Here is a 25,576-nt window from a genome sequence, read left to right on the forward strand (position 1 = left end):
TCTGAGATCAGATGTCCTAAATATTGAACTTGAGTTTGAACAAATTGTAATATTTCCTTAGAGGTGTTATATCCCTTTTTGGCTAGGAGTTTTAGCACATGGATGCTATCATCTCGTGAGGAGGCTTGGAAAGGGGAGCGAAGTAGTAAGTCATCCACATGTTGTATTAAAGTGGAGCCTCCAGGGAATTTAGTATCATCTGGGTCAGCCTTTAATGTTTGTGAGCTTTCCATGAAACCCTGGCATTACTGTCTCTAGCATCGCTGTCCTTCCCAAGTAAAAGCAAGAAGATATTGACTCCTTTTATCTACTAGAATACTAAAGAAAATGCTACATCAATCAAGAAAAAAAATTTGCTCTCAGTAGTGTTGAAAGTAAATAAAGTGTGAGGGTTGGGAACAATAGAATGGTGGGGGATGACGATATTGTTTATGGCTTGGAAGTTCTGGACAAGCCACTATCTGTGGCCACTTGGTTTCTTCACAGGTAAAATAGGAGTGACACAAGGATTGGTACAGGGCATAATGGGGACCCTGAATTTTTAATTTTGGCTTAATGCCTTGAACGGCTTCTTTACTTACAGGTGCTGATTAATTAAGGGGAGAGGTTCTGGGGGATCTTTTTGGGTCTTAATAGGAAGTGCATTGTGGATTCTGCTATTACTAGTTGAGTTTTACCCATAAGGAGAGTAGTAGCTGATCCAAAGGGGACAAATGATTACTATCCTTGGAATTAGCTCTAGGGGTCATCAGAGACACAGCAAATGAAAGATGTTGAGGGTCATGCCATTTACCTAGTTGGCTATTTTGGTTGATGCTGTGAAATTCTAGAATTATTTCCCCTTTTCAGGAGAAAGAACTTCCAGCATGATGTTTTTCTAAGAAAATGGCCCAATATATTAATCAGAGTGGAGGAACTAAGGCGAAAAGGGTGGGTATATCTTTTTTTTTAAGATTTTATTTACTTATTCATGAGAGACACAGAGAGAGGGGCAGAGACACAGGCAGAGGGAGAAGCAGGCTCCATGCAGGGAGCCCGACGTGGGACTTGATCCTGAGACCCTGGGATCACGACCTGAGTCAAAGGCAGACAGACGCTCAACCGCTGAGCCACCCAGACGTCCCAGTGGGTATATCTTAAAGGGCCTAAGCAAAAGGAGATCATTAGACATAGGCACCTGTTGAGGTTTATTAAAGACCTTCACTCTTTGTTTTCGTGCTCTGAGGCAGGGGCTCTTCAATGGTAGAGGGGTTGAGCACTAGAGTGTAGTTCTGGTGTCAGGACAGAGATCTGCTTCCAGTCTGGAGAGGGGTTTCTCTGAGTTCATTCCAAGTACAGAGAACGGTGGAGGAGAGTGTCCTTTTATAAAGGAGACGGAGGAGATTGGAAGGAGTGGTTCAGAACAAAATTTGGCGGGAAATGAGAGTTCATAGTTGTGGTGGCTTCTCATTGGCTGTAGGTGATGGAAGTGGAGGGGACCTCTTCCTGGTTGCAGGTGAGGGCAGTTACGGAGTTGAGAGGAAATCTCCCTTTTTCCTGCTGGCCTAAGCCAGCTGCAAGGAGTAGCATGTGCGCGACCACCCTCCCGGCATCGCTTCCCGCCTCTACCTGTGAGTTAGGTTTCCTTAGCCCGTTTCACAACGCTCTTTAAGGTCTCTCCGAATTCAAAATGGATTTTGTGATTTAGTAAGTTTTCTATTTCTTTGTCTTACTTTGAACCCTTAGAATATTGTGGGTGTTTTGTCGTGAGTTGTGTGGTTGGGAATTCAAAAGTTAGGTATCTAACCCCCTGGATTGTGAGGCAAACTCCTTCCATTATCTTCATTTCTTTCTAAAACCTAATTTAAATTTGTGATGCTAAATCTAGGGTGATTTTTCAGATTCCTTCCTGTTCTGTCGTGAGCCGATGTGGGAAATAAATAGCTGATTTCCACAACAACAAAGGGCTACCTTTTGCTTTGTTTTGCCGTTGTTTATTGAAGTAGCAGTCTCTTGCCTTTGAGAATAAGAATGTTGTTCCTATCTGAGTCAGCAAATGAAGCTCCCTGTTTAAGCAGGAGGCAGGTGCACTGGCCTTTTCAAATTCACGGAATTTGAAAAGGAATCCAACTGGCATGTTTTACAAACCCATCCCCACATCACGGGTTGCTGCCTCTGAGCAGGGCTTGAGAAGACCGTAGAGGAGCTCGGAGACAACTCCCATCCCTCTCCCTTGTCCTGGTAGCAAGGGGCGAACAAGGAAACTTTGTTGATGGAAACCCCAGGAGAACTCCCTCAGTGGTGACAGGGCCTCATGTGGTTGAAGCAAAGCCCTCACCTGCGGAGAAACGGAGACCGAAATAAATAGCACAAACCAAACAAACGCTACTTGTTTTCTATGATCTGCCATAAAGATGCTTTTACTTAGGCTTTACTTAGGTAAATCATCACCACAAATAGGTGCCAACAGTGAAGACACTTGGAAAAGCACCCAAGCAGCAGTTTCTTGCCAGCATGGAAAGCTTCAGTGTGCTCTTTAACTGCGCCAAGCTTTAGTCTCGATTCTGTGGCATCACAGAACTCGAGAGCCGAAGAGACATTAGAGTAATTGATATGATGTGTTAATCACCATTAGAAAAATTGTAAAGGGCTTCGGCAGTAAAATGCAAAGGCATTTATTTAGCACTTATTTTAATGTTGAGTTAGGCGCTAAACAAAGAAGTTCCGTGAGACATGTCAGAGGAAATAGGTACAGCTTGCTCTTGTCTTCGGGCAAAACTAAGTTCCAAAATCATAACAAAATGAAATGTGGCAATAACAGTATCTAACCTCTTCTCATTTCTATCCTCAAAAGTATCCATTAAGCATCTCTTGGAGCAGCTGGCCGGCTTGGTCAGTGAAGCATGTGACTCTTAGTCTCAGAGTTGGGAGTTTGAGTCCCAGGTTGGGTGCAGAGATTACATAAAAATAATAAAATCTTTTTTTAAAGATTTATTTATTTATTTATTCATGAGAGAGAGAGAGAGAGGTAGAGACACAGGCAGAGGGAGAAGCAGGTTCCATGTTGGGAGCCTGACGCGGGACTCGATCCCGGGACTCCAGGGATAGTGCCCTGGGCCAAAGGCAGGTGCCAAACCACTGAGCCACCCAGGGATCCCCAAATAATAAAATCTTTTAAAATAATATTCATTAAGTGTCTCTCGCTGCTGATGTGTTATGTGTTAAAAGAAGTTATGGTTGACGTAATAGATCTTAAATATATGCATCAATCAAATGAGTGTTTATAGCATATGTTCTGATTTTATTAGGGATAAGACATTTGTTGAGAAGGTGGTAAATGATAAATTGCCTCAATAACCCACACTGAGGGTGGAGTCTCAGATGTTAATTGTTGACACAAGCCTTAAAAATTCCTGCAAAGGTCTGAGAAGACCATGAGCTTTCTCCTCGAGGTTCAGGCCAACAAATTGCTCTACACAAAAGCGGGGATTTCTAGGTGCCAGAGGAGCCTGAGGGTGAGACAGCAAAGCCTGATACCAGGGAGGATATAATAAAGGGCATGCTACAGCACCCCTTCTGGAAATTTTATTTATTTATTTTTCTTTATTTTTTAAATTTTTATTTATTTATGATAGTCACACACACACACACAGAGAGAGAGAGAGAGAGAGGCAGAGACACAGGCAGAGGGAGAAGCAGGCTCCATGCACCGGGAGCCCGACGTGGGATTCGATCCCGGGTCTCCAGGATCGCGCCCTGGGCCAAAGGCAGGCGCCAAACCACTGCGCCACCCAGGGATCCCCTTCTGGAAATTTTATACAGCTGGTTGAGATGCTCAGTAAAGATTGCCGGGCATCAGCCCCCGCCCCTGCTTCCTAATCAATCGGTTTATCAATTAGTGTTTCTCTGCCATGTGCTGAGTGCGATGCTAGAGATATCAGGATATCTAGGTAAAGTCAAGCATGCCAACCCAATATGATACACTCATGATGGGTCATCAACAATAAGGATGGAGGAAAGACAGACTCTTCTTTGGTAGAAGGATGTGGGACTGGAGTGTTTCAAGGAAGAATTCACAACGGGAAACTTCATGAGGTAGGGCCTTGAAAAATGAGTAAGAATTTCATACATTTTCTGAAAGTATGATCCTTGGAAACAGAACCACTTCCAAAGCTTGTGAAAAATGTTCTTGGGCTCCAGCCCAGACCTACTGATTAAGAATCTCTGGGGCAGGAGATTTATAAACTTCAGACCACTGTCTCAAGGTCTAAGGTGGGCAAAGATATTGCTGATAGGAACTCTCCTACCTCCTCTTTACTCATCAGTCACTGCTTTTCCTGAGGGTCAAGGCACACTTTCCAATTCCTCTCATAATTAACTTTAAGGAACAGCACAGATAGTATTAAAAGCTTTTATTCCAATATTAAAAATTACCCGGCCATGCGCCTACTGTTGTGGCCAGGTGCACTCATATTATATTCACGTTCGCTGCTGCAGAACCGAACTTCGTGGCTGGGGGTCCGCAGTCACTCACCTTTCAGAACAGACTGCACTGGAATGAGGACCTGGAGGCCCCTGCCATAGCAGAAATTAGCCCTCAAGCTATTGGATTTTATGCGGGCCCTGAGGGTGGTTAGGTTAGGAGTTGAGAGCGGGACTCTTGGAGGTCTCAGGACATCCACTATTTACCAACCAGAATGGAAGTATTTTCCCATTTCCTATTTTAATAACTGGCATAGTACTGGGACTGTGCCAGCTGAATATTCTCCTGTATGTCCATAATAAAACAAAAGAATGAGATAAAAACATGAGGACTTCAGTAAGGTGTTGCAATGTTCTCCAAAAATTGAGGGTTTAAGAATATCTTAGGAGTGAAAGTACAGACAACTAGAGGGTATCAGGGGTTATGTACTATCTGTGTACTTTGTAATTTTTATTTCATAACAACTGGGCTAAATAAAATTACATGTTTCTCTTAAGGGGTCGACAGTCACCTTACAGCGACCAAGTTTCAGCACTTGTATTAATAATCCTATCTGTATTCTTCACATTTGGGGACGGATCAGAATATGTTCCTGATTCTCTAGAGTTTACTGCTGGCGCAGTCTCACTGAATCTTAGTTCAGGTGTTTGTAACAAAACACCACAGACCAGGTGGCTTACAGAGCAATTTCTTTCTCACAGTTCTGGAGGCTGGAGGTCTGAGATTAGGTGCCAGTGTGCTCTGGTTCTGATGGGAACCTTTCCCTGTCTTGCAGACAGTTGCATGATCGCTCTCTCCTCCCCTGGCAGGGAGGCAGGGGAAGGCCCTAGTCTCATCCTCTTCTAGTCAAGACACTAATTTCATCACAGGGACTCTACCCTCCTGACGTCACCTATACCTAATTACCACTTTCAAGGCCCCACCTTCTGATACTATCGTGTTGGAAGTTAGGATTTCACTATATGAATTTCGGCAGCACGTAAACATTCAGCCCGTAACAGAAACTTTACAACTTAGTGTTGCTTTCCTCTGAGGCCTGAGTTTGGTAGAGACCCCAGAGATTAGCGGAAACCTCTAGGCACATGATATCAAGTCTCGCCTACCCTTCTGAGTCACTGCCAGGACTCCTTGGGTCCGTGTCAACATTCTGGACATTCTTCAAAGCTCACTGATATTCTTCACAGTTCTGGACTTCCCCTGGCCGCTGCCCTCAAGGCCAGCAGACACCCAGACCAGCTGAGCGTTTGTTGGCTCCTTCCTTCTTTCTCCACATCCTCCCTCTGAGCTTAACCAAGGGTGACAATGGCTCTTTGTGGATGGAGGCCAGGTTGAAATAAATACAAGTGGCCGTGACAAATATTTTGTGAAATATTTCTTTGCCCAAGTCACTGTGGATGTCATCTGGGTCAGGGCTTCCCATATTTTAATGTGCATGGGACTCACCTTGGGAATGGTTGACACGTAGATCCTGATTGGATGAGTGGAGGGAGGGGCCGAGAGTCTCTAGTAACAAGCTCCCAGTGGCTGTTGTCCGTGGACCGAATTGAGTAGAAGGGACTGGACAAGTAGTCATGACTGATTCGTTTCTATCTACTGAGCGTGAATTATGTACTCCAAATTCGGAGACTTTTAAGAACTTTGCAGCTTCTCATTGCTTTTCAGAGATAGCTTTTGAAAGCTACTCTGTAGTGTGCCTGCAAAATTTGCTGTGCAGGGCAAGATAAGGAAAGGCAAACCTTGAGGAGGTTAAATATTTTGCTCAGTGAATCTAAGTTCAGATCTCCGAACTTCCCTACCAACCCGTGGGATCACACATCACCCCACCTGAGGAAACACGGAGCTCCCCAGGAGCCCCTGCCAGCAGACGCCACTTCCAGGAGCCAGCCTGCGGGGAGGGCCTGCACCAAAACGCCGATTGCTTACTCGGAGGGGAGACAGGAGATGGAGCGATAAAAGCGAACCTAAAATAAAAATTAAAAAGCACACTGAGAACACTATGTGAAATGAATGCTTGTAAAACTGTCTGCGGCAGGAAGAAATAGAAGAGTTTTATTAGGTGATGAAAAAACACTGTAAACTTCATGTGAAAACATTCCAGGGTTGGGTCTTGTGTAGTAGAAAAGAAGAATCTTACTAAGTAAGACTCATTTTAATCAAATGAACATCAGGGAGCTGTAATCCCATTTCTACCTGCGTTTGAAGCTGGTTATTCCGTGCTATCTCCCAGACACACACCACTGTTGCGCTTTCCCGGGGATCCTGCTGCACAGCCTTGGAAGGGCTCAGGTGCTCGCCTTTCTGGTGGCGGAGTCCCGAGAAGGCCGAGCACGACTATTTATGGCTTTCAGGGGGTACTTCTGGGTAAAGGGCTGTAAGTAATTCTATGTCCTGTGAAGTGGTGTTTCTCCACTTAACCCACGTCCTCCCTTCTGCTCACCTCCGTTTTGGTGGAGGAAAGAAATCACTTTCATACTAAACTCTGACCAGGAAGCGAGGAAGAGGATGTCAGGTGTGGTTGAAAATGCTGGCTTTTTTGCATTGGCCTGCCCTCCTCGGATGCCCCTGAGATCACTCCTGGAGGCGAGGTTTCTGTGGTCTCCGGGCCTGTCTACCTGAGACTCATTTCCACACACGGGCCTCTGGGTGGCCGGCGCGGAAGAGGCAGTGGTTCACTGGATAATCCATCGGGAGAGGATCAAAGACCCTTGCTGGTGGGTGGGAGGAACTCGGGATTAGGAGAAACACCGCATCTCCAGTGCTATTACCATCATTCAGAACTGTGGCACAGCAGCCTGGGTGGTAAGAAGGAGTAGCGGGGAGAAAAAACAACAACAGCCCAGAATGAGGGGGGCTGGAGCAGACAGGGCCAGCAGCTGCCGGCCTTGCGGTACAGTGGAGTCACTGGGGTGTGTATGTGTGTGGTGGTGGAGCTGGGGCCGGGGAGGGGATTGGAGAAAAAGAGTGTGCAGCCCCACTCCCTCTTTAGGGGTGGGACACATGTGTCATATATTTTCAAATGCCCTCCAGTTTTGACCTTGTTAGAGCAAAGGGGGTTTGGGCCTAGAAGGTGGGAGATGGCATGTGTGGCCAACCAAAGTCATGTGGGTAGTATGAGTGGGAAAAATGAGCAGTTATGAGTCAGAGGGCTCAGCATTTTCTGTGTTAAGATAGGAGTGGTGAGGGCATCTGGTGGCTCAGCGGTTGAGCGCCTGCCTTGGGACCAGGGTGTGACCCCGGGGTCCTGGGATCGAGTCCCGCATCGGGCTCCCCGCAGGGAGCCTGCTCCTCCCTCTGCCTGTGTCTCTGTGTCTCTCTCTGTGTGTCTCATGAATAAATAAATAAATAATCTTAAAAAAAAAAGGGAGAGGTGATGATGAGAAGAAAATTAAAAAATATGAATCCGTTTCTAAGATGTTTTGGGTAAGTTTATCCATCGGGCGTAAGATGAGGAAAAAACACAATCTATATATGATCAAAGTACCTGATGTGACTAAATATTTAAGTGAAGAGTCTTAACTTGTTCTAACTGGTTCTTCTAAAGTCGACAAAGGCAGCCTGGATAGAAGAATGGAGGCGAGCCAATGTTTTCTGACACCCGTAGCTTTCATCCACAGCCTGGCCTCTGAGTCGGCAGGGTCGATACTAGGGTCCCGGTCCTTGACCCGCTGGGCCTCGTACACCGCCTCAGGACTGAGCACATGGCCTGGGTGGTCTTGGCTGTAACAAGGAAGTTATTGGAACAAGAAAACCTGAAAGTACATTTAAATTAAGCCAAGTCTGTGGCCAATAAGGAATAACCGGATACAGTGCATCTGACAAGTGGGGTTCCCCATCCAGTCTTCTCCTGCTAGACGAGACGGTTAAGTGTGTGCACACTCTTTCTTTAGTTAATCCTGCTCAATACGTCTTAAAATCGAATAAAAGTCAAATTACCCATGTATCTTCCTAGGACAGATGGTCCCAGTAGACTTTCTTAAACCAGCCTTTGATTTCAGGTCCTCTGCTGGACATCTATGCTTGAGGAATTCTCTGTACTTGCTTTCTGAATGACGCGCACTGTCCCTGTAATAGTAGACGCATCAAAAGACCTTAATTTTCCTGGCAGGATTATTTTCTCAGGTGACTGTTTGATTATCCTTGATGCTCTCAGCAGCACGGGGAGGGTCTGCTTACTGAGTTCTGAGGCCAGAGTTGACACTTTCCCTTCCTGGATTTGCTCAGTCGGATCCTGTCCTGCCTTGTTCCACACCAGTCCCTATGGACCATGAAACAGGTTATGCTTTGTGAACATTCTTTTTATCACCCAGGGACTTTAAGGAGTCTCCTCACTTAATGCAAGAATTTGCGTGTGCCCTGAAGATGAAAAGAAATAGATTTATTTTACAAATGATTTCTAAAATTATCTTCTATAGTCAAGCAAGGAGATGTAGTTTTGATATTCTGAAAATTCCTCTTTTTGTATTTCTTTTAGGCTCTATTTTTTTTTTCCTCTCCCTCACGACAGCCTAATCAAAGTTTAGCAGAGTCATTATAAATTGTTGCAGCTATGTTTTTGGGTTTCTAGGCATTAGGTTAAAATGACCAGAAAGTGTTCATCTTGGCATCTCCACAAACCGTGATATGAAAAGCCTTCAGCTCAGGGCATGCGGTTAGTACAGTCGTGTTCCTTTGCGACGTTAAGAAAACAGATTTCTGTAGGAACCATCATCCCCAAATGCAGGGCTGCAGATATCACTCACCATCAGTTAAGTGAGCATCAGGAACAGGGATGCATTTCAGACGATGCTGGGGCAGTTGGGCTTTTATTAAAAATGTCAGCATGAGAGCACCAGTTCTGCAGGCACTTCTCTTTCCTTTACTGCACGTGGGTTCACCAAGCATATTCAGAACCTGACCCACCACCACGTGGTCCTGGGAAAACAAAGTGGAAGAGGAGGGTCCCTATCCCAGTGGGGGGAAAAGGCATGTCAAGGGACCATACACTGCACTGTGGGCGTCCAGAGGAGGCAGTAGCTGTTTTGTCTTTCTGTTCTTTTAAAGCTTAAATCTACTTTAAGATGGGTTTTTAAAGTTGATTTTTATTGAATGGAAATGAACCTGCTAATTAGAATGATTCTTCTCTAAAACAAGTAGTTCAAAAAAATCACAATGTAAGAAATGGTGTTATTTGGAAGAATAGTCTCCAAATTATTCTGATTTTGCATTGCTGTCAGTAAAATGTATTTAAGCAAATCCCAATGTTTATTCAGAAATTATGTACATTGATAAGCAATACATGTATATTTCTTTATATAAATAAATTTAGTATATTACAGATGCTTATAAATTATACGTGTGTCCAATTTTATTCATAGGTGTTTTAAAACATATGTAAAATATAAACTTTAAAGGAATAGAAAACAAATAAAAATGAGTTCTAACATTTCCTTTATACAACCTGAAGACTACTTTGGACACACTCGGACACACTCCCCACTTGAGACACTGCTCTAGAAAACTGTACAGAGTGGAGACAGCAGAATTGTGTTTGAATACTTGGGCTTTTGGGACCCCTTTCTTCTGTAAGCCATCCTGAAGGCATCAATAGATTATTATAAAAGCAATGAGTAAATGGTTACAAAAAGGATCCATGTGCAAATATAGAAGTATTTATTAAGTCAAGGAGTCATGAGTGAGTTTGAATGAAACGAAGCTCTCAGGCTCATCTTGGTCACCAGTATGAATTTAGCAAAGGAACATAATCTGACATGATTTTTATCTGTTAACAGAGAGTGATAGTAATCCTTCCAGAAACATCTTGCTTAACAGTCTTGTCATGTCCACTCTCATCAATTGAAAACATGTTCATTTTTGGACAAGATATATCTATGGGCTTGCACTTCCTATTTTAGCGACTTCTACAGATAATTTGGAAACACACAGTAAAAACTCTTCACACCGAGGTTGCCGTCCAGAAACAGGAAAGGAGAAAGACAGCTTCTGTTTCTTGGAAACTCAGTTCAAAGTTCCTCTAGATGTCAGTATTACATAGAGAAATGAAAATACAATAGCCTGTGGCAATGAATAAAGACCTCCTGACATTATTTAAATGGTAAAACATATGTGATGCATTATCGACGAAGAAAAAAGTCTCATTTGGAAGCTGGTTTCTTATGTTCCTCAGAATTGACAGCTTCTCCTGTTGGTCAGCTCAGACTGCTCTACCCGAAGAATGTCAGCACAACTTGGGGACATTTGACACTGACACCTAGATGACCTTAGAGGCAAACGCTCATCAATTTGGCACTTCATGGAGTACCAGATTCTCAGTTTTACCTATTTTGATGAACTGAAATTGATTGATATGTACCAGTTTTCATTTTTAAGGCCACCAATGTTCATGCTATCCAGAATGAATCCAGAAGCACCATGTCTATCCACCAGGAGTTTTCACTTCAAAAGAGAAATACTGAAAGACAAAATTATGCAACATCTTAAACACAATTTGTTAAACTCTGGTATTTGACTAATTTGAACTTATTTTCAAAATTGGATTTAATTATCTCTATCTCTTGCCTCTCTTCCATGTTAATGCTAATTGTTTGATAAAATATTTATTGCTTCACTCTGCTGATTTGTTTCCATTTTATACCCTTCTCTCTTCATCTTCTTGTGGTACTGGCTGTGTGATAGATAATCAATAAATACTAACCTCATACTTTGCCTATAATCTTTTTTTTTTTTTCCTGAGTGACAGTACAAGGTATTAGTTAAGAGCACAGAATTAAGGAGATGACTGATTAATAATCCTGGCCAAACCATTTCTGAACTGTTTAACCCTTAGAAATTACCTGATTTCACTATGAAATGTGGCTAGTAGTATGTATCCCAAAGAATTGCTGTGAGGATCAACTGAGTTAATAATATGTTTAGAAATGTTCCTGGTATGTAGACAGTGCTTCGTGTATATTAGCCATCATCATCATTGACATCATCACCACCACCATCATCATCATCACCACCACCATCATCACTATATCCTGGTCTCTGGGCCAAGTGCCAGAGATTCAAAGATGAATCAGTCTTTCTGCCTATTTAAGCAAGGCTTACAAGCTAGGGGAAAATTGACAGGAAAAACGTTTCAAGTGTTGCAAGTGATGCTGGGGTGGGCACACATGCTGAGTGCTGTGCACAGGGGAGTGAGCAACTGGCTTTGCCCGAGGAAGTTGAAGAACATTTGTCCTGCACTTTCACTTAAAAGAGGAAGTTGCAGGGCCACCTGGGTGGCTCGGTCAGTTGAGTGTCTGCCTTGGGTTCAGGTCACGATCCCACGGTCCTGGGACAGAGCCTCACGTTGGCTCCCTGCTCGGTGGGGAGCCTGCTTCTGCCTCTCCTGCTCCCCCTGCTTGTGCTCTCTTTCTCTCTCTCTCTCTTTCAAATAAATAAATAAAATCTTGAAAAAAAAAAAAAAAGAGGAAGTTACAAACTCTGAGGCTGTAATCTCTAATTTTGGTTTTCCCCAGATTTACTAAACATACCTTTGTGTTTCAAAGTCTCTATCTGAAAAATGGAAATGCTCTGAACCTATGGGACTGCCTCTGGGATTATTTAAAAGTACATTAGCAGTTTGTCTTTAGGCCCTGAGCCACACTGATGTGGCGTTTCATGCTTAAAAGTCACCCTAAGGCAAATTTTGCTCTCTTTGCAAAGAAAGAAGACTGATTCTTTGGACATCCATACAATTTCGTGCATTTATAACGCGTAACTTCAGAATTTGTGATAACTTGGGTGGATTGGGCTAATGTTTATCTTTTATGTGGTATTTAAGAAAAGTTGGCTAAGCAAATTCAGAAAAGCCAGACTGTGAGAAGGATGTTTATCTGCCTAGGAAAAGGGCCATCTGTTCTAAGCCATGTGAAAACTCATTTATAAAAGCTTACTTTAGGCTCTTACTTTCTGGTTTACAAAACCTATTCACATATATCCTCTCATTTTCATCTGATTTATATGTGAACCATATCAAGACAATATAAACAAAGGTCAGAGGTGACATATACATTATCAATATCCTTTAATCTAATCATGAAGATGGGCTTTCTTTTATAAACAATGTTAGAGTTTAATAGAATTTCTTTTAGAGTCGTGAGTTCATTTGTTTTCAAATATTGTAGTCTACACAGTTTCATTAATTCAGACTGTCCTGCCCTCTAACTTACTATTAATTTTAGTGGGTTTTTTTCTTCTGTTTTTGAATCATGAAATACAGTGGCTTTCAATCTGGGGTGATTTTTACTCCCCAGGGGACATTTATCAATGTCTGAAGTCATTTTTGGATGTTACAACTCTGAGGGAAGATACCATCATCATCTGGTAGGTAGAGGACAGAGACGCTGCTAAACATTCTATGGTGCTCATGACATTTTCCACCACAAAGAATTATCCACCCCACGTATCAGTAGTGCTGAGGTTGAGAAACCCTGATGTAATTACTAAGTGACTTCAATTATTCAATTGTGTATCCATAGGCTAAGGAGAAGACATGGTCACACCATGGCCCGAAGGAAACAGTACCTGTCAAAGGCAAAAGGACATCCACTCTCACAGGTAACATCTTTAGGAGACTAGATATTTATGCTTAGAAAAAGCTCTGGTGTAAAAGTCCCGTTATGATTGTTCTTATTCAGAGGGAGTTACGTGTTCATAAAGCCATGTTTCGGGAGAAGTGCTGTGTGGATATCTTTATTTGATTGACTTTGGGTCCTACTAGTTACAAACTAGGACATCTTTGGGAACCCAAATGTCAGCCAATTGGTCACGTTCACTTCTACTTTGCTTTTCAAAAGCTTATATCTTCTGATAAAGAGAAACCTGAATAGAAATGCCATGATATGAAGTGGAAATTATACTGATCACATGCGTCCTCCATTAAAATATTTTGTGGCTTTTAGAGAGATCTTCCCAGAAGAACCAGCCCTCCTCTGAGAAAGAAAAAGTTAATAAACTCAACGAGAAAAATTCTGAGAAGACCAATGCCTCTCTAATTCAGAGAAGTTTTGCCACATTTCATACAGAAAGACCACAAGACGAGATAGAAGATTTTGCTCTAAAAACTTCCATAGAGCCGAGAGGAAATGTAGACACAAGAGACATTTTAAGTGCAGAGAGACTGAACAGACAAGAAGATAAGAGTCCTGGAGATGATACACAAGCCACTGTGGATAAGAATGAATGTCTAGTGTTCAAAGGAGAGAAATGTGGGCTTCATTCTAAAGAAGATACTAGCAAAAGCAAAGTTGAAATGAAAGAAGGACCAGCAAATGAAACAGTGTTGGACAAGTGTGCAAATAAAAAGCAGTGTGTTGATAAAACTAACAGTGATCAATCCTGTGGAAGGTAGGGTTTGAAGCATTACACACCTACAATCGATTTTTTTGGTAGATCTATGCGCCATTGCAACTTAAGGCCATACCAAAAGGAGGGCTGAAGTGAATTTTTATTTTTTATTTTTTTTATTTTTTATTTTTTTAAATTTATTTATTTACGATAGTCACACTCAGAGAGAGAGAGAGAGAGGCAGAGACACAGGCAGAGAGAGAAGCAGGCTCCATGCACCGGGAGCCCGACGTGGGATTCGATCCCGGGTCTCCAGGATCGCGCCCTGGGCCAAAGGCAGGCCCCAAACCGCTGCGCCACCCAGGGATCCCTGAAGTGAATTTTTAAAGCAACAATTTAGAAACCAGTTTCCCAGCTGGTGTGGGCCTGTTCTCTTGCCATTACTTTTTCTTCTTGCCCGTGACATTCTTGGGCATTTTTACTGTTTTCTTCTACCAACTGGTTGACAAAGATAATGATTATTATCAATCAATATTTTTAAAAGATTAAGTAAAAAGTTCTTATTTTTAGCAATATAGAGCACATCCTTCCTAAGACCAAGCATTGAATAATGGGATCGGATTTATCTGTAAGTTAAGAGACTAATTTTGAAAAAGTTTGCCCATCTGATTATACGTGATTAGTTGGCTATTTTCCTAGAATATTGTGAGGGTTGAGTAAGAAGTAGATTATTTAAGGACTCTTCCTCAACTGCAAAGTTTCACATATAAATTCAGGTAATTATGTAGCCAATCACAATAAATTAATTACTCTATGTCGTGATGGGCCACAGACTCCATTTGGAACAGAATATCCACATATCTGTGTGTTTCTCAGGGAATTAAGATATAATTTTTATTTCATTTATTTTAATAATGTATTTGAAACCTAATCATGGAGAAGTCTAATGTTTTAAGAATTAAACATAAAGACTAATTTTATTAAGAAAGTCCATCACTGCAAAGATGTGCTTAGTAAGGTAGGGAGCTGTTAAAAAACTGAAATTAGTTCAATTCATATGGACTAAATTTAAGGTTTACTCTTCCCGCTGGTAATATTCAGAGATGACTGCTTCCTCTAGTATACCTTAATTTAGTAATCTCTCTCCTCTATAAGAAAAGGAAGTGAAATGAATGAAGACCGAATTAGCTAGGTATTCATAAAATGACTGCTTTTGTAAAGGGTCAGTGAAATAACTTGGAGTCGCAAAGGTCGACAGGAAGAGTCCTGGGAGTCCCACTTATCTGCACCTGTTCTTGTGCTGCGTTGTTTGATGAGGAAATCAGGCTTCTTTCTTTTTTCTTTCTTTCTTTTTTTTTTTTTAATCCCAAATGCTGAAACAGCCCAACTCTGTCATAAAGCTTCACCAGAACACCATGTTAAGGAAGCTTTATTTAGGTCTAAGACTTCTGACCATCTGAAGGCCATCTCCTTGAAATGCTGAGACCTGCAGCTGGATTTTATTTTCCAGGTGTATCAGCAATGTAGAAGCCATTTCTGCATCACGAACCCCGGAAACCCCAGAAATAGCACCCATTTTCCAGAGTGCTGAGCAAGCGGAGCACACTGGCAGCAGCAAGAGGAGGGTGATGGACGAGTGCTTCACCAAAGAGGACAACAAAAAAAGCAGAATAGATGTAGTGAGTCCAGGTGAAGGACACGCATTTAGGACACAGGAAACCAGACAAGCCCGAGGAGGCTTCCAAGGCAAACCCCTGGAGTCCGCTGGAAGTAAGACCTCCAGGCAGCAAGATCTGGTGACCCCATTGGGTAGGAAATGCTTTTGTTTCAGGCTTTTAAAGCTTCTTAACCTTTTCCAGTAAGCATTTCCAACTAAATCTCCCTTAGCCTAACAGCCTGAAGGAGACATAATGCCACACTGATGCCATTTGTGTATGTAATTCAGTCACCTTTGTTTTTTTCTTTTTTGGTCTGAAGAAATGAATGCCACCAAGAGAATTCTTTCATGACTTCTTTAGTTTTCAGCATATTTATGGTGAGAGAGATGAATGTCTATATCAAATCAGATTTCTGGAGACTTCTATTATCTGAGTTCTTAAGAATATTAACACTTGGCAGAGTGCCTAGCACAAGATAAAGTGCTCAAGAATTACGTGTTGAATACATTTAAAGTTCCTAAAGCAAAGTTATTATCTACTCACCTCCCCTTGTACCCCTGTATGCATGTAAGAATCTGCATGCAGTAGATGCTTAAATATGGAATAAATGAGGAAATGAATAGACCCACAGAGAACAAACCATGGAAAAGTGAAAAGAATGGTGGAAGAGCACTACTGAGTATGTGTTTTAGAGCCAATCGTGACGTGGACTAGAGTTTAAACACTTAGACCGAAGGGTGGGAAGTGGGAGAAATTTGAGAGCTGTAGAATATGTACTTAGCCAGTTTTACTGGTTTCATTTCCAGCCAGGAAAAATTTATCTTTTTTGTCTTAAATGTGTCTTAAATAAAAGCTAAAATATTTTGGAAATTAATATAGAATAATATCAAGCATTTCAATGACATGAAGAAACTCTATCTTTCTCTCTTCCCTTTAATTAAAATAATGGACCTTATCAGTGGTGCTTTTTTTTAGAAAAAAAGTGAACCAAGCAATTTCTCATCTTTGAACTTAAATGGTTTCAGGCTTGGGAGGATTATCTATATGGACTGTATTGGGTTTGGAGATTTTAAACTATTGTGACATTTCTAAAAGTTGTCCTAAAGATGGTGTAAACCATAGTTTCGTGGTCCTGACATTCTTTCTGAAAGATGGCAAGGGTCACCTTCCTGAATTACAGATCATAATATGAAATAAAAACATACATTCCCTGGATCGTTAGGAATAAAATAGATGGCGCATTTTATTTTATTCTGAGACCTAGTGCTGGTGCCAAAAAAAGAGGTCTGACTGCTTAACAAATGGCCTTTCTCTTCCTCTCACCATCTAGATGATGTCCCAGCTCCTCCTGCCCCATTTAATCACCGTATCGTGACAGCCAAACAAGCAGCCGTCAACAGTTTTTATACCGTGAGCAGAACGGAAATTTTAGGAGGGTAAGTCATGCTCAATTTTAATATGCTTTCAACAAAATAAGAGAGTTTTCAAAGAGACAGATTTTGAGGATTTCATAAATGTTTGCCGGTCTTGACCCGAGAACCAGAAACATCATAAACAAACATTTTAAGAGATTTTAACCATTTCTGAAAATCACCACTGATGTCAGAAAGGTTGATGTGGTGACAGTGACTAAAGTCCACATTTATTATCTGCTTTACTTCCCATGTTGTAATGTCTGAAATTGGGAGAAGCCCCAGTGAGTCACCAGTGAGAAGGTTTCGAAGCTGTCCAAAACTTGAAAACAGAGACACAAAATGTAGAAATGAGTGAACACTATGTATTTCTTGTGGCACGTATTCAATCTTGTATCTCATTGTTGTTGGTTTTACATTCATGTTGTTACTATATTAATTACTATTATCCATTTCGATTGTCTCCCTCACTGAAGAATTTGAATTTTTTTGAAGGACGTCTAAATGCAGACTCTCTCCCTGAAGAAGGAAGAGTACAGTCCATCAGGGGCCAAGTGTATTACTGGGGGATATTCCTTCCTCTTTTACACCAGTCACGGTCCTCCTTTGAGATCTCCTAATGTAAAGGCTAAATTATAAAGTTTGCTACTGTCAGCATCTCTATGTGAAAAAGGAAAAGGAAGCAGAACATTTATACTGATATACACAAAATTTACTTACCAACAGGTGGAAAATATGCGTAGCTGCTAGAAACAGTACGTGTTTCTGCATTTGATCGTTGGGGGTGTGGTTGGTATTTATGAAATCCCTCTTCCTCTCCCTGCTCCATGTTTCTTTTGCCACGAGGAGCCACCTGGATGCTTTGCCCCTCAGCCTGCTGGTTATAGGGACTGCAAGGAAGGGCAGAGGCACAACCAGGAGCTCCGACACGTGAAGAGGTGCCATGGGAGTCTTCCCACGAGCTGCACCCAGTAGCTCACTCGAGTCTTCAGGGACCTCAGGGACAAGCCGGCCACAGTTTGTCTGTAGGAGAGTGTTATCTGCAGAAGGAACTTTGGGACAATTCCCAGGGCATGCTCCCTTTCTTTCTTTCTTTCTTTCTTTCTTTCTTTCTTTCTTTCTTTCTTTCTTTCTTTCTTTCTCTTTCTTCTCTTTCATTTTAGAAAAAGAGAGAGAGCAGAGGCAAGGGCAGAAGGAGAGAGAGAGAGAGAGAGAAGGGAAGCAGACTCCCCACTGAGCGGGGAGCCCGACGAGGGGCTCCATCTCAGGACTCTGAGATCATGACCTGAGCCGAAATGGAGAGTGAGATGCTTAACCCACTGAGCCACCCAGGTGCCCCCAGGGCATTTTCTTCATCCGCAGCCACATGTGAGGTGCCTGGGGCTGTGTTCAAGTGCTCCAGGAGAGACTACACCTAGGAGGGTAGTTGGAATTACAGTCATCCCTTGGCTTGTGTTTACAGTAACATTCTCCAAGCCCCATCTGTCCTGCCTAGTGGAGTGGGCTGTGGTGGCAGTCACCACCCCACCTCTGGCAGCTGTTGCCACCATCCTCACGTCTGCAGTCCTCCAAGATTGTGGTGGGCCTTTGGGTCACAATGTCATTCAGGAAGCTTCCCCTCTATCCCCCGCATGACAGCCACATTGCACAAGCAGGCACCTGCATTCTATCTTACTAAATCAGGAATCAAAGCAAGGAGTCAAATTTTAAGCTCGTTCATGACTGTGCACTTCTAATTTGTAAGAAGCTGTCCTATAAGGTAAATATAAATGTATATCCAATTTTAGGAGGGTAAAATCTCATGGGTGATTATGTAATATGTATTTTTTTTTGTGTATTTTTATTATACGTATCTATATGTGATATTGTTATTACTTTATTTATATGCGGTTTCCAAAAATAATTTTACATGCCTGACCTATAGCCTGTACTGTTCATAGGCTCACAAAGCCCAGCCTATTACCTTCAAGTGGATTCAGAAAGATTTTTTTTTCTATAACAGAAGTTCCCACATTTTAGGGTGCATATGAATCACCCAAGGAATGTCATGAAAATGCAGATTCTGGGACCTCACCTTGCATTTGTGCCTCAGCAGGTCTGGGGTAGGGCCAGGAAACCCCTCAGTGGATTCTGATGCCTGTGGCTGATAGACCACACTTTGACATCGTTTTAGAAGTTTATTGGCTGCATTCACAGGTTAACCCAAAAAGAGAAATGCCCCGGGACAACCGCGTCTTCCACTTGGCTTCCCCTCACGCTGTGCCACATGCTCTTCTTTGGCAGGGGGCGCTTTGGCCAGGTTCACAAGTGTGAGGAGAAAGCAACAGGTCTGAAGCTGGCGGCCAAGATCATCAAGACCAGAGGCACAAAGGATAAGGTAAAAGCCGTGCAATGTGGATCTCTCCTTGCCATCATCTTCTCTTCACTAAAGCGTCTTTCCATCTTCTTAGGATGAAGTGAAGAACGAGATCAACATCATGAACCAGCTGGATCACGTGAACCTCATTCAGCTTTACGATGCCTTTGAGTCTAAGAATGACATTGTCCTGGTCATGGAGTAGTACGTGTTTTCCTCTGCCCCCATCCCCTCCCCTGCACAGCTGCACGCATACATCTGGAGCGCCCCACGGCATCCGTGACTATGTGGCTGCCGCTCTATCCTGCTTCAGAAATTGCTGGATCCCTGTTTGGTGCACCCCTGATTCTGATTGGCGTGTGTCAGACAACTGCATCATTTTCAGAAGGAAAAGCACACAGGAAAACACATCTCCATGTGTGATGTTACTGAGAAGAAGTAGAATGACAGCATAGGTGTAGCTTTGTATCTAAGCTACATGTCAAACAGCCAACCTAAATACTACTCGGGTTAACCTGAAGGGAAGTGGTTCTTGAACCACATTTTCTTTTCGACCTAATCATTAATACAAAGTTCACATCAAACTCTTAATAATTAGGGCTAAGAAACTTCCATTTAAATTCACTTTTATAAAAAATTAACAAGTATCTAATAAGAGAGTAGTTCTAACTAACACTGAATCAGTGTTGTGCTTCAGTTCATTCTTTCCTCCACTTGGGGTTTTGTTGATCATTGTGCAATAGGAATTTTGGGTAATAAAATGTCCAGCATCAGAAGCACATAGGAGCACGTTAACACCGAAAGTAGCCCGAGGAGACCCTGTTTGGCCTTTGCGGTATTTGGGATTCCTCTCTCTACCTCTGTAGGGTCCTCTTTATCTTCCATATATGTCAGGAAATGGCAGATGTGGGTTCATTCCAGAGTGGCAGCCACTGGATGACAGGCACCTTGAGGCTGCCCAGTTGTGAAGTTGATGGTAATTAAAATAAGGGCCTTCAGCACAAGCATCATCTGGCGGAGATAGCAACGGGGCTGGAGAGGTCACTGTGTCCACACACCTGTTGGAAGAGTTAGGGGAGTTCGACCAGCCAGCTGCTTGCTCCAAGAAATAGCTGTGTTCCTGAAGGAGTCACACTCAGGGCTTCACGCCTCTTCTCTCTGCAGTGTGGATGGAGGGGAGCTGTTCGATCGCATCATCGATGACAACTACAATCTGACCGAGTTTGACACCATCCTGTTCATCAAGCAGATATGTGAGGGCATAAGACACATGCATCAGATGTACATTCTCCATTTGGATCTGAAGGTAGGGTGTGTTCTGTTTGGTATGAGACCCTTGCCACCTCCCCCTCCTATGGATCAGTGGGCCCTGTCCGGTACCCCATGCCAGCTTGGGAAATGTATGCTGTTATGAGGTACATATTTGGGAATTAATAAAAACCTGGATTCTGATCGTCCTCTCCCCATCCCCAGCAATGTCACCCCCTAATTTTTGCACACCTCCATCTTCAGGGACTGCTGTTCAGATTCTTCTAACTTGCCTGTGTTAAAGGAATCCACATTTAGGGAGATGCTTTCCCTAAAAGATTAGAAATAGAACTACCACCACCACCACTCCCACCATTACGGCATCCTTGTTGCATCCCTTTCATTTTTAGAATAAATAGGTGGGAGGATTTTAGCTAACTCAGAAGTCCCTAGTGGTAGCCAAATTTTCCAGCTCTCCAAGTATCCTTAGCAGTCTCAAAGTCTTTTAGGAGGTGCTGGACTTTAGGGATTTGTTTTTCTGTGGGCATGCTAGAGCACCAAGTAGAGAACTATAGCAGAATGGGATACAGGGCAGCCAGAAGGGTGGTGCTAACATGCTCAGGAGCCCAGAAGGGTGGTGCGGGTGGGGCGAGCACCACTTTGGACATGGTGGAGAGCCTCTGGAATAGTGGAGAGCCAAACCACCTGCCTTTCTTCTCTTATGTAACGACTCCTCCCATTTGATCTCTCCCCCATTATGAAGTCCTAGAATTTGACTGTACATAGTTAGAACCAGTGAAAGACCCAGGCTCAATAACTCTGATCAGCTCTAATATTGGGGCTAAGTATCATAAATTGCCCCTTCTTGTGTGGCACAATCATTTTCTCATTTCTCCATTTGCACAGCATGACCGTGAGATAAAATATATATTCTACATAACATACCACCGGCTGCAAGTCATCGGGGATTGTAGAGCTAAATAAATTTAACTTCCTTAAATGGGTTTCCACGGCTCTGTCTTCTTATAACTTAACTTGCCTCACTGTCCTGATTTATGGGCACTACCCCTCCCATTCACGGGGCAGGAGGAAGTGGTATATAAAAGACAGTCAGAGGTTGAAAATCATTAGCAAAGCCCTTGGCTTCGAACTGAGTTTGATACTGTGTATTGCCATGGAGCGTTTTCGCTGAGTGTATATATTCCGCAGATAGCCCTACAGGGATTTGATTGGCAACTAAAACTAGGACCTGACCTACCGTAAGTCAAATAGCTCTGTATGTGGCTTCATAGCATTGATTGAGGACTTGCAATGGGCAATTTTAGTTATGGCTTGTAGGCAAAGATAATAGTAAAGGCGACAGCTGGATGGGTCATTAAGGACCACTCATCCCTTGCAGAAAGCTCTGTGGAAGGAAAATGGCCAAAAATATTAAGAGTGCTTGTCACCATGGAGGGGAGATTATAGGTGACTTAAAAATGAAAAATGGCCTCCTTTACATTTTTTCTGTTTTGCAAATCTTAGTCAATGAATATGCTTTCATTTCATAGTTAGAAATTTTTTTTTTGACTTTTTCAAGTGCTCTCAAAGCTGTGAACACATTTTTATGTCATAGTATCCTTTGACAATCGGACAGCTTTATACATGATTAATCAGTTATCTAAGCACAAAACCAAATGTTCTTATAGAGCATCCACTTGTTTATAAATAGCTTTTACTCATAGACATCAGTTTTAGAGATGTTTTAGAAAAGGGCTTCGAAAGACGTTATGCCAACCAAATGGACCCCTGAGTGTTGATAAGGAGACACTACATCATTTCTTTCAGGGCTTCTTAGTTTCTGATCTCATTTGAACCTCCTCTCTACCCGGACAGGCAGGGGAGGGGCAGCTGTGACCCCACCTAAATGGGACGCGGGGTCCTGGGATTCAGCAACTCAACAAATGCACCCCAGCTCTCAGGGATGAATTGGGACTAGAGCTTGAGAGTTCCAAGCAATTCTTCGAAAACGTGATTTCTCTTTTTTTATGGTTGACCTAGACTTTCAGTCAAATTCCCTATTTCTCTCGGACCTCAGTTTTTCCGACCTAACAGACACAGGCACACCTGTAAGATGTTCTACAAACGCTGAGTTGCATTGCTCTACTGTCTACGCTTCTCCCTCTTCCACTTCCCCCAAGACTGTTGGCTTGACGGAGCCGAGCCTTACCTGAGTTAAACTCCAAGGGAACACTTAGTCAAGGGTTTGGGCACTGGAAACACACTCAGCGAAACTTTGGAATTGCTGAGCATGAAGAATGAACGAGGGGGATGTCTTCCCTTTACACAGGACTTTCCCATAGCCTAAGCGCAAAGGGAAAATCTGGAGGTCACGAGTATCCACATTATATTGTGTACTCAGTGTGGCTGTTCAAATGAATCAGGCCATTTCTCCTGGAGCTCATAAATCCTCGGGAAAGATATTCCTCCATGAAGGGGAAATTCATACTTAATAATTTTAGGGGGGGGCACACGTCAAGTCTGAGACCGCCTCCACCGGTCCGTTTGGAAGGCCCTGAAGCAGCCTCCTTGTCTTTCTTCCCTCGGAGAGGCCTCTGCCTGAACTCACGCATTATGGTAAACTGGAGAACCAGAGAGAGGGACAGGCAGGGTAATGCAAGGTTGGCAGGGTACCCACAACCTCATCCACCACAAAATTAAAGGAGAAAATACCCACACAGACAAGCCAGACCCAAAGTGAAAGGCCTGATATGTTTTTCCTGAGCATCGTTGTATTTTTAGTTGTGGTTCGAGGACAATTTGAGTGAATGATGGTTGTTTTCATTGCTAATGTGTCTCTTTCTCCTGGCAGCCTGAGAATATCCTGTGTGTGAATCGGGATGCTAAGCAAATAAAAATTATTGATTTTGGATTGGCCAGAAGGTATGTGTGTTTGGGCATAGGTATATGAACGGAGGCAGGGAGCAGGATGGTGCTCTTTCTTTGCAAAGATAAATCTGATACACCTCTTTGGCTTCAGACTCTCATTTAGAACTAACTTGACAAAAATTATATCCCAGCCTTACCTTGCTGACTTTGGAATTGGAATGTTTAGAGGCTTCTACAAGTGTATCCAATAAACCATCAGAAAACTTAAAATCTAATACAGTGAGGTTATGAAATTTGGAGACATTAGCTTAGAATTTCTAAGTTTGTCTTAGTCTTGTATATTTGTTCTGTTTGTAAAGAGAAGATTTACTTTAAAAAAACGAAGAGTGTCAACAAGGTTGCTAAGTGTTCCGGTACATATAAGCTTCTTACGTGAACAGAGTTTATATGTGGGCCTCAGCACATATAATATTAATGGAGAATTTGAAAGGATGCAAATTATTGCATTTCATTTACTCATTAATATTGGTATATTCAAGCCATCGACATGGCAAAGGTTGTGTCAGTTTTCCTTTCATTGTGTTCTGTAATTCAGTGTTTCTAGTTATTCTCACTGGCTTCCTCCACCACTGTTTCAGATTATTAAGGTTTTACAGTATGAATTGTGACTCTTAAACTCCTGACTCCTTCACAAGTTTTTAACTTGTGACTAAATACGCGATTTCCTCTAAAGCCTGTGTATTTAAAATTTCCTGTGTGGCTGAAGTTATTTCTGTCTTATAGACTGCATCTTTGCAGTTTCTACGATTGTTGCTTTTTGACCGACCCTCTCCATCTCTCCACTTTGTCCCTTGAATTTCAGATACAAACCCAGAGAGAAGCTGAAGGTGAACTTTGGAACTCCAGAATTCCTTGCCCCTGAAGTCGTGAACTATGATTTTGTTTCCTTTCCCACTGACATGTGGAGTGTGGGCGTCATTGCCTATATGCTGTAAGCAGATCTCCAGTCTCTCTGACACTTGCAGATAGGAAAAATAGCCCAATGTAGGTCTTTTAAAAAATAAATAATGGCCTGCCATATTGAGTCACTTTCTAGGCTCTGTGAATCCTGTGGGTGAAAGACATAAATTCTTCCCCTTGCATCACCAGAAAAAGTAAATGTATGTCTACTTGTAATCCCTCTAACTCTTAGGACTCCACTTAATACCCTAAATGTAATTAAAAAGCAACTTGCGTCCTATCTCCTAAATGACTACTGCTAGCCTTACTCCTCAAGGGTGACACGTTGGTGTTTGCCTTTGCCATCTGAATGTGGGGCAGACTTTAGCAGCGGTAAACGCTTTAAAAAGGAAGTTGTGCTATCCTTAGAGATTCATATTTCAGTGTGGCTGCTCACCCCAGAGCTGCAGGTGTTTAATTAGGGGCCGGGGTGGGGGAGTGCGGCATTTTCTTGATTGCAAAAATACATTGGAAAATTATGTTTAATTATCAGGTTATTCGCCTTCTCTCAGTTTTAAACGACAAACCAAGAAAAAGCAACCTATTTGTAAAGGGTTTGAAGCTATTTAAACAAGACTCACTCTGGATCCTGTGTCTTACAGGCTTAGTGGTTTGTCCCCCTTCCTGGGTGATAATGATGCTGAGACCCTGAACAACATCCTGGCCTGCAGGTGGGACTTAGAGGATGAAGAGTTTCAGGACATCTCGGAGGAGGCCAGGGAGTTTATCTCCAAGCTTCTGATTAAGGAGAAGAGGTAACCCAAGTTTGTTCTGGGCTCTGGAAGAAGGAGAGAAATGGGGGAGCATAGGCTACCACAATTCATGTAAATCATTCCCGAATTCCGTTAGTGACATCTCCACTGTCCATGCAAAGTTGGAAGGCGTTTGATGCTCTTGACTTTGTTTACGTAGATCAGGGATTGGTTTGGTCATGAGACTTGAAAGGGGCTATAAAATCTTACTTCCTTCTGCCTTTTGCAATAAGGCTCCAGCAATTAGGGCCTCTTGCTGGGCCTCAAAATGAAGGGTGTGGGATAAGTTATTTCCATAACCCCTTTCACATCTCCGAAGCACATATCCGTCTCTGTGTAGCTGGACACTTAACTATCATGTCACTTGAGAACCAACAGTGGGCCAGACTATGCCACATGCTTCATAGGCCTGGCTTTTAATCCCCATCCATCTCCAGAAGGTGGGAATTATCATTACTATTTTATGGATGAGATTCTAAATAGTATGCCCAAAGTCATACGGCTGGTCA

At 42.6% G+C, this 25,576-nt stretch overlaps 1 protein-coding gene across 4 annotated transcripts in view; it reads left to right on the top strand.

The window, feature by feature from the left end:
* MYLK4 (myosin light chain kinase family member 4) overlaps positions 1-25,576 on the top strand; it is a 109,096-nt gene that overhangs the window by 69,899 nt on the left and 13,621 nt on the right. For 3 of the 4 annotated variants that reach the window (XM_077886207.1, XM_077886208.1, XM_077886210.1), the window contains 10 exons: positions 12,967-13,045; positions 13,390-13,834; positions 15,285-15,583; positions 16,763-16,868; positions 19,128-19,221; positions 19,295-19,404; positions 20,365-20,506; positions 23,300-23,370; positions 24,179-24,307; positions 24,918-25,070. In XM_077886207.1, coding sequence (XP_077742333.1) covers positions 12,967-13,045; positions 13,390-13,834; positions 15,285-15,583; positions 16,763-16,868; positions 19,128-19,221; positions 19,295-19,404; positions 20,365-20,506; positions 23,300-23,370; positions 24,179-24,307; positions 24,918-25,070 — 1,628 coding nt within the window. The remainder of the gene's footprint in view (positions 1-12,966; positions 13,046-13,389; positions 13,835-15,284; positions 15,584-16,762; positions 16,869-19,127; positions 19,222-19,294; positions 19,405-20,364; positions 20,507-23,299; positions 23,371-24,178; positions 24,308-24,917; positions 25,071-25,576) is intronic. The other variant, XM_077886211.1, reaches the window with a different exon arrangement.

The sequence above is a fragment of the Canis aureus genome, chromosome 37 (genome assembly GCF_053574225.1).
Source record: "Canis aureus isolate CA01 chromosome 37, VMU_Caureus_v.1.0, whole genome shotgun sequence".
Lineage (NCBI taxonomy): Eukaryota > Metazoa > Chordata > Mammalia > Carnivora > Canidae > Canis > Canis aureus.